Source organism: Vicia villosa, linkage group LG2, assembly GCF_029867415.1.
Source record: "Vicia villosa cultivar HV-30 ecotype Madison, WI linkage group LG2, Vvil1.0, whole genome shotgun sequence".
Classification (NCBI taxonomy): Eukaryota; Viridiplantae; Streptophyta; class Magnoliopsida; order Fabales; family Fabaceae; genus Vicia; species Vicia villosa.
Window position 1 is genome coordinate 229,020,259 of NC_081181.1, and position 9,369 is coordinate 229,029,627.

Below are 9,369 nucleotides of genomic sequence, written 5' to 3' on the forward strand. Positions count from 1 at the left end.
CTCGTGAGCAGCCTCAAGCTCAATTACCCAGACAACCAAAGTAGAATGAGAGTCACTGGTCTTTGCCTCCTCTTGCTAAGACTCAACAAGTTCGACATTCTCTAGCAGTACAACCAACTCTTTCTAAAAAGCAAGTGTTTGGTTCTTTTAAACTAGAATTGATTCTGCCTCCATAATTTATTATACTTGAAGTTTCAATTTATAGCTTCTGAATTTAAACAAATTTTTTACATTGAAATTTATTGTTCAACTTACTTTTACATAAATATATCTAAACATAAAATAATTATGTTAAACTCAATTCTACCAGCTTCAATTCTTTCAAAATCAATTATATTCACCGCTAATCCAAACACACACTTCATCAATCAACATAATCACTCGCTCTCCCTCCCTCCTGGTTAATCAATTTCAAAGTCATTTTCTCACTCTGATTTGAATCACCATTTATATTGTATTTGTTTTTCTTATTTTTTATTTGTTTTTACATTCTAAATAAACTTACACATAAATCTTAAAAATAAAAACACCAAATTCAATATCAACATTTTGATGCCAAACATAATTTCTCAATATAAAAAGGTTGTATGTAATGTAACAATGTAACAAAGACGATAGAAGACCAAAATGGGAGAAAAAGCACACACAAATAGTACGATATATAGAAAACTATAGTGAAGTAAAGGAGCCGACATCTCCAACGAAACCGTATATACCTGCCATCCCATATTCCCATCCCATCCAATGTCAGACGTCTCGTCAGTCAAACTCATACATCAATGGAGTATCCCTAAACCATGTCATGTCATATACAATAGTACACTATATACACCTACATAAATATATACTCCTATATATACATATATACCATGTGAATTATGACACTGCCATCATCATTACTGTTTATAAATAAAATATAATAATTGTTTTTTTCTTTCTTTCCATCAAAAGTAATAGTAATGGTTAAAGATTTAAATCAAAATAAAAAACATATAGCAAATATTTAAAAAAACAAAAGACGCATGCAAAAAGGTCATGATGGCGTGTTCTGTATGACCCACTCCAACACAAACCTCTTCCTCCTCTTCCCATGCTTTTGTGTATTTTAAGACTCTCATTCATCTTAACACTTTCCCAGTCTACCCTTCACCGTTGCTTCTTTCTTTTCACTATTGTCGCTATAAAGTAATTATGATGAGGGGTAATTATGACATTACGAAAGTAATGATACAGAGCGGCGGGACCCGTACGTAATGTCAGAACTCAGAAGAGCAGCCATGCCGCGGGAAGAGGGTTATTTTGGTCTTTTTCGATATGTATTCCACTGAAATTTTGAAAGCCAAAGAACCAATCAGAATGAAAACAAAAAACAAAAATGCTCTCTTTTTGAACTGAGAAAGAAGAAGAAAAAAAAAAACATGAAGAACCAACAACAACAACTACTACAACAACACCACAACCTTAACTTCATCTTTCTCTTTCAACTATGGTTTCCTTTCTTTTTCTTTCTTTAATTCCTTAATTTCTTTATTTCCAAACCAAAAAAGAAATAAATAAAAAAAACTGAAAAAAAGTTATTAACCATATTATCACAGTTCATTTCACTGTGCCAGAAAGTAGAAGATCGGTGAAACGGTGTCGTTTCAGTGAATACTCTGTTTTGTGAAAATCGAACTAGATCGTTGTTCTTATCAAGATGAAGATGTTCCCAGGGCTCTGATCTCGGTGTTTTTCTTGTGTTCTTCGCTGTCTTTTCTGGAGGAAACAGTTTGTTACGTTTGTTTCTGTGCAAGTTTTTTTTTTACTTCAAATGCATGGTTTCGCGTTGGAAAATCGCTTAAGTTGAAATCTGGATAGAAAAAGTGATTTTGGTTGCTTAGGGTTTAGGAAAAGCAATGTCTTGCAAGGATAAAGGTGGGTTAGATAATGGAAAATACGTTCGTTATACGCCTGAACAAGTTGAAGCTCTTGAGAGGCTTTATCATGATTGTCCTAAACCTAGTAGCATTCGTCGACAGCAGCTTATTCGGGAGTGTCCTATTCTCTCTCATATTGAGCCTAAACAGATCAAAGTTTGGTTTCAAAATAGAAGGTTTTTTAGTTTGATATGGAAATTATTGTTTTTTTATTTTATTTTTGGTAATGGTTAAGAGATGATGTTAATGGTGGATTTTTGTTTTTGTTGTTGGTTTAGATGTAGGGAGAAGCAGAGAAAAGAGGCTTCACGTTTGCAAGCTGTTAATAGGAAGTTGAGTGCTATGAATAAGCTGCTTATGGAAGAGAATGATAGGTTGCAGAAACAAGTGTCTCATTTGGTGTATGAAAATGGCTACTTTCGCCAACATACCCAAAATGTATGCTTTTTGCTTGCTTATAATTAGAATTGTAAAGTTTTTTAAGCATTAATTATATCCTCATTTTCCACTTATTAGTAGTTACTAGTTTAGAATTGCTTATAGTTTGTTTCTTACTAGTTTAGAATTGAGTTTGAATGGTGCTTTTTGTGCAGACTACACTTGCGACCAAAGACACGAGCTGTGAATCGGCGGTGACTAGTGGTCAACGCAGTTTGACAGCCCAGCATCCCCCAAGGGATGCAAGTCCTGCAGGGTTAGTGGGAATATGATGATTATTATTGCCATTGGGCCCGTTTTTGTTTTTTCCTTGTCTGTGGATATTTGGATTTGTCTGTTTGGACTTATGAAATCATATGGCATTTTTCTTTCTTTAGGCTTTTGTCCATTGCAGAGGAAACTTTAGCAGAGTTTCTTTCAAAGGCTACTGGAACTGCTGTTGAGTGGGTCCAAATGCCTGGAATGAAGGTAATCTAATCACTCTTAATATTTTGTTTTATAATAAATTAGTTGTTTTCTTGTTAGCTCATACTTTTCTTTGGGATGTGGCAGGCCTAATTTACATCTTTGAATAAACCGATCCTATAATTTCTGATGGATTTATTTTTACCTAAGGGTTTCATTTCTATTTGATGTGTGCTTGTTTGAATAAACATTTTAAACATTAATTTTTGCCTTTTTGTGCAGCCTGGTCCGGAATCTATTGGAATCGTTGCCATTTCTCATGGTTGCCCTGGTGTGGCAGCTAGAGCATGTGGCCTAGTGGGTCTAGAACCTACAAGGGTTAGTGCTCTATCCGAATTTATTTTTCTTTATGATCATTGTTTTACCGACATTCATTGATGGGATCAACCTACCATACTCTTTACAGGTTGCAGAAATCCTTAAAGATCGGCCCTCGTGGTATCGTGATTGCCGAGCTGTGGATATTCTGAATGTGCTCCCCACAGCAAATGGTGGAACCATTGAGCTGCTTTACATGCAGGTAAAGCAATTCAAACTCTGTGTGTATGGTTGGTGACATAACAGACTGAATATCTTATTTGCATATTTTTCTTTTGATGATCAGCTTTATGCGCCGACCACATTGGCCCCTGCGCGGGACTTATGGTTGTTGCGCTACACATCTGTTTTAGAAGATGGAAGTCTAGTGGTAAGTCAATGTAAAGAACCCTTAATATTTCTATTTGATTTGACGGTGTAGTTAAAAACAGACATCACTTATGTGCAATGCCTCACTATTATTTTTATAAAAACTGTCGTCCTAATTCAGAAGTACATGAGTACATTTAAATCAATTCTTTAATGCTTTATTTTTTTCAGATATGTGAGAGGTCTCTTAAAAACACACAGAATGGTCCAAGTATGCCTCCTGTGCAGCATTTTGTTAGAGCTGAGATGCTGCCCAGTGGGTACCTGATAAGACCTTGTGATGGAGGTGGTTCCATCATCCACATTGTTGATCATATGGATTTGGAGGTACAAGAATTCAACTTTGTTGCATTGGTATTTTCATCCAACGTAAAGTAACTTCAGTGTGTTTGTATTATTATTAGCCATGGAGTGTTCCCGAGGTACTTCGTCCATTGTATGAGTCATCAACAATGCTGGCTCAGAAAACAACAATGGTGGTATGGTCTTTTGTACTTCATTATTGATGTGATTTTGTTTTTATTTAAACTTAAGTTTCAGTCTACAATTGCAACTTATCATGTTAAAGAGTGGGACAAGTGTAGAATTAGTGCTCCACCATAGGCTCTGTTTTCCTCACATGTTTCTCCTTTTCATCCAGGCCCTACGTCACCTAAGGCAGATTTCACATGAAGTTTCTCAATCAAATGTCACTGGGTGGGGTAGACGTCCAGCAGCCCTCCGAGCACTTGGCCAAAGACTGAGCCGGTTAGTATATTTAACTGAGACAGTTTATTTTTATTTTTATAGAGATTCATTTTATCTAAACTTGAATTCTCACTTATATTTCCTGGCAGGGGTTTCAACGAGGCACTCAATGGGTTTACAGATGAGGGATGGTCAATGATTGGCAACGATGGTGTTGATGATGTTACAATTCTTGTGAATTCATCACCTGACAAATTAATGGGTCTGAATCTTTCATTTGCCAATGGATTTCCATCTGTCAGTAATGCAGTCTTATGTGCTAAAGCTTCAATGCTATTACAAGTAAGCCTGGTTTTCATATTTCACAGAATTTGCATAAAATTATGAATAAAGTATCAAACAAAAAATTGTGTTTTATTGTGATATATGATTTTAGACAAAGATAAAGGTCAAACACATATTATATTGTAAACATATATTTCAGTGTCCATTGCATATTCTTGGTTTTTGCATGATTTGTTAGGCTTGTATTTAATTGACAATCCAATATTAATGGCTACCAATTGCCTATCTAATAAATTGCTCATATCCAATGGGATTATGTTACAGAACATATAAGAACTTCTTTGATCACTGGTTGATAATCTAATATCCGATTACTGAAAATGTGTTATTTGTTTTATGAATAATTATTATTATTATTATTATTATTATTATTTATGTCTTATTCTAGTCTTGCTGTCCTTCCTAAGTAAAGCATTTCCTAGAGACATTGCAAATTTAGTTTTGACTATATATATTTTTTATTGTAATGTGTCATTTCCTTGCCCAGAATGTGCCTCCGGCCATTCTTCTGAGGTTTTTACGGGAACATAGATCAGAATGGGCAGACAACAACATGGATGCTTACTCGGCCGCTGCCATCAAAGTTGGTCCTTGTAGTTTCTCAGGATCTCGAGTTGGAAATTATGGGGGTCAAGTAATTCTTCCACTAGCCCACACTATTGAGCACGAGGAGGTAAAATATCCCCAGACACTAAAAAACAATTGCAAATTTAGTAATGTGTAAGTAGGTTAACCTTTTGCTTACGTATTGTAGTTTCTGGAAGTTATTAAATTGGAAGGAATGGCTCATTCTCCCGAAGACACAATAATGCCTAGAGAAGTGTTTCTTTTACAAGTAAGTTGCTTAATGTTTCTCACATCTGTCAGAGATGGTACTAACTTGATATGCCTGTTTTGCTTGATGTGATACTGATAAGTAGAAGCAGAACTGCTTAAGTATCTCACTAATGTAAATTTCTGCTTATACAGTATGAGGTATTTAAGGTTCAGATATCTCACTTATATGTAGCATGCTTGTGCTGTGTTGCCTTGAATTTTTGTAGGTTTGCAATGTTAGGCAGTTAGATGCATATCATATTTCACAATTGTGTGTCGACTTATTATGCTGGTACAAACATTTCTTTAGGTGTTGGGTGATGTTAAAACTTAATTTAAAGTTGGCACACTTGGTTCTATTGTCTGTTGATGAAATGTCATTCACTTTTCCTAGATTAGTAGGAGAATCGGTCCAATTAGCATCTGGATATCCCACAACCAAGGCAAGGCCTCTTGCTTCATAGATAGGACCTTTTTGTGAAGCTGCTTTAATGTTCTTCAAGATGCGAATTATGGTATCCTAATGTCTTTAACTTGTTCAATTAAGTAATTGGTTGATCACCCCTAGTAACAAAGGAGAAATTTTGGGTGGTAGCTAGATAACTTAGTTTGCTTTCTAGTCTTTTTGCATCTCTAAAGTCTGGAAGTGGCTTCCTCTGTTCTGATAGAAGCCTGGCATTAGGATCTATAAGAGTGTCAGCATCCTTGAGCTGTTCCATCTACAGCATGTATCCTCTAGAATGTTCGTTGTATACTTGATAAAGTTAAAATGCCATCCTTGAGTTTTTCCATCTCAAAACTCAATCCCTATAAAAGTATTGAAGCTTGTCAATGCCACTATGTGTCAATACCAAACTACCAAACATCACTGATAAATTTACGAAAGTAACACCCAGGAGGCTGTACGAGGCCATGTAGAGATTTGTGATAATGATATAGTAACTCTGAAGACTTGTGGGAGTGTGTCTCTATATGCGACAAACAAAGTGGGCACTGTTTGGTTATATGCAAGAAAGAACAAATACTTGTGGGTAAGTTTGAGCTCAGACTCGGCTGAAATTTCGAGGATGAGCTGATCTTAGGTTTGTGACCTAAATCTAGTGGTTGCTGGGCAGAAATTTTGACAATTGGCAAAATGGTTTCTAGATGAAGGGAAAATTACTGAAGATAGAGACCAGGAAGAGAAACACTGGAAAGGAAGGAGGTGGAGATTAGATCACACATGGATAGTTATCCCATTGGTTATATATTCAGACACCTACTTACTACATGTGTAATTATTGTCATAGTTGTAAATAATTCTTCGTAGACATGGTTAAACAATAATTCTCTGTGGACATAAATTTCACCACTCAAACGATGAATATTATCATATTATCTAAGTGATTATATACAATAAAAGATTGACTGGACACTCAGTTATAAAATCTTAAGATCGATAAATACTCTGCAATAAGTAAATTATACGTTAAAGTGAAGTTACTCATAGTTTTTAAAGTTTTTCAAACATTAGTAACTTTTATCTACTTTTTAAAAACATTTAATTCAACAGTGTGGATTGAAACAATTTAGTTTAGGCAGATTCTCGAGCTATATATCACATGTTGCTATATCACAATACCTATCTATTTATGTTATTTTAAACGCTTTCTTATAGTTTATTTGATCTGTTTGATAGCTCTGCAGTGGAATGGATGAGAATGCCGTTGGTACCTGTGCTGAGCTTATATTTGCTCCAATTGATGCTTCTTTTGCTGATGATGCCCCACTTCTGCCATCTGGATTTCGGATCATTCCTCTTGATTCTGGAAAGGTCAGTCTTAGTCAATATTGAAGCTGTCTATTTTGTTTGATTTAGTAGCCGCCTTTCCATAAGTTTTTTTTTTTTTTAATAATTATTGCAATGTAAAATTTTGCAGGAGGTTGCCAACCCCAATCGCACCCTTGACCTGGCATCTGCCCTTGACATTGGCCCTGCTGGAAACAAAGCTTCAAATGATTATTCTGGAAATTCTGGCTGTTTGAGATCAGTGATGACAATAGCATTTGAATTTGCTTTTGAAAGTCATATGCAAGAGCATGTAGCATCTATGGCACGGCAATATGTTCGCAGCATTATATCATCTGTCCAAAGGGTAGCATTAGCACTTTCACCTTCTCATTTGAGTTCGCAAGCTGGGCTTAGGACACCACTGGGTACTCCTGAAGCTCAAACACTTGCTCGTTGGATCTCCAACAGTTATAGGTGTGTAAGCTCCTTTTACTTTTCTTGCGTGACGATGTCAATTTGGCATGTTGAACTCTTGCTCTTCAAGATTGTGTTTAGGATATGAAATCAATTTTATATTATCTCAATTGTTGAATTGTAAATTATACCCACATCTAGGGGCATTTCCTTTTTCTTGATAGTCAGCTGTTATCCCCAACACTCCCACCTACTTGTTCTACTATTATTAGAGAAACAAATTTCCTACTGAACCTACCAGCTTAGCTTCCAAATTCTGTAAAAAGACCTTGGTAACCAATGCTTGATATTCTATTGTAGTTGAAGTTTTAACTGCTGATGACTATTCCAAAACTCTTGCTAGTTCATTTAGTGAAATTTCTAGCTTGATATTTTAGGCAGAGCTTGGTATTTCAAACACAGCTATTTTTTTACTGTCTTTATTTTTCAGGTGCTTCTTGGGTGCTGAGCTACTTAAATCTAATAATGAGGGGAGCGAATCTTTACTCAAGTCTTTGTGGCATCACTCTGATGCAATACTATGCTGCACTCTAAAGGTATACACAAATTTGATTTTAATTTCATAGTATATATGTGATATTTTCAAAAGAAAGGAATCAAATGGTGTTCAGCATTATCTGCGCTGTAGTGAGTTGTCTAGATTTTGTTATATCTTGCTGCCTACAGTTTAAATCCATTTCTACTAGGTACCATAGTTATATTGTCTTGATTTTTACACTGTAATATACTTGTTTGAAAACACCTTCATGGCACTGTTTTTGCAGGCGTTGCCCGTGTTTACTTTTGCGAACCAGGCCGGGCTTGACATGCTGGAGACTACCTTAGTTGCTCTACAGGATATAACATTGGAGAAAATATTTGATGACCATGGCCGAAAGATTCTGTGCTCGGAGTTTCCTCAAATTATTCAACAGGTCTGTCAATTTTATTTGAGCCGAGCCATCACTAATTCCAGAGTATGCTGAAAAATAGTACTAGCAACATTTTCAAGCTTTATTGTACTTTCTATTGACTTCTCTTCATTCTTTTTTCGTCAGGGATTTGGATGCCTTCAAGGTGGTCTATGTCTCTCAAGCATGGGGAGACCTATTTCATATGAAAGAGTAGTAGCATGGAAGGTCCTGAATGAAGAAGAGAATGCTCATTGTATTTGCTTTATGTTTGTGAACTGGTCTTTTGTTTGACATTGTTATTAGATAATAGGATTCCTAGTGTTAAAGAGGAAGCACTCTTAAGACATGTTTTGTTGCTTGGTGTTTTGCTATATATCCTGCAAAAACTTGGATTGCATGTAAAAACTACTTATATATTAGCCTATGTTACTTTTTGTCTTATATTTCACTGCAATGTTTATTTTGGGTCATTCTTACCAAGTTTTGCACCTGTTAATGTTGAAAGAATTCTTGATGCCTCCATTTTTGGGCTGTACACAGTTTACAGTAATTAGCAAACTCAGTCCTTAAAACTAATACAGTAACTTCTTCTAAAAGTTTCATGTTATATACAAAGAAAAAGATTGTTTTAACAAAAATGGTAGGGAGTTTGTTTCTGTCGGTGATATTGGCCACTACTGTCAGTGTCACATTTCATTCAAGAATGTGGCAAAGGAGAAATTCATTGCCAATATATGCTTAAGTATCATGTTTGTATTTTTAATGGTGCAAAACAAAACAATATTTAATAATGTTGGTTCAGTTTCAAATTTATAAATGACATTTATTATGTTGATCTCACCAGCAAAATTTTGAATGATGTCTAAGTATGATATAG

At 35.4% G+C, this 9,369-nt stretch overlaps 1 protein-coding gene across 1 annotated transcript; it reads left to right on the forward strand.

Annotated features, from left to right (window-relative positions):
• The first annotated feature begins 1,281 nt into the window (after positions 1-1,281).
• On the forward strand, positions 1,282-8,933 carry LOC131654160 (homeobox-leucine zipper protein ATHB-15). The gene is made up of 18 exons (XM_058924584.1): positions 1,282-2,092; positions 2,195-2,354; positions 2,510-2,610; positions 2,732-2,822; positions 3,042-3,137; positions 3,226-3,339; positions 3,424-3,507; positions 3,678-3,833; positions 3,911-3,985; positions 4,147-4,253; positions 4,343-4,535; positions 5,026-5,211; positions 5,293-5,373; positions 7,033-7,167; positions 7,274-7,599; positions 8,030-8,135; positions 8,364-8,513; positions 8,637-8,933. The coding sequence occupies exons 1-18, from the start codon at positions 1,896-1,898 to the stop codon at positions 8,781-8,783; spliced, it is 2,505 nt and encodes an 834-aa protein (XP_058780567.1). The 5' UTR covers positions 1,282-1,895; the 3' UTR covers positions 8,784-8,933.
• Positions 8,934-9,369: the final 436 nt, after the last annotated feature.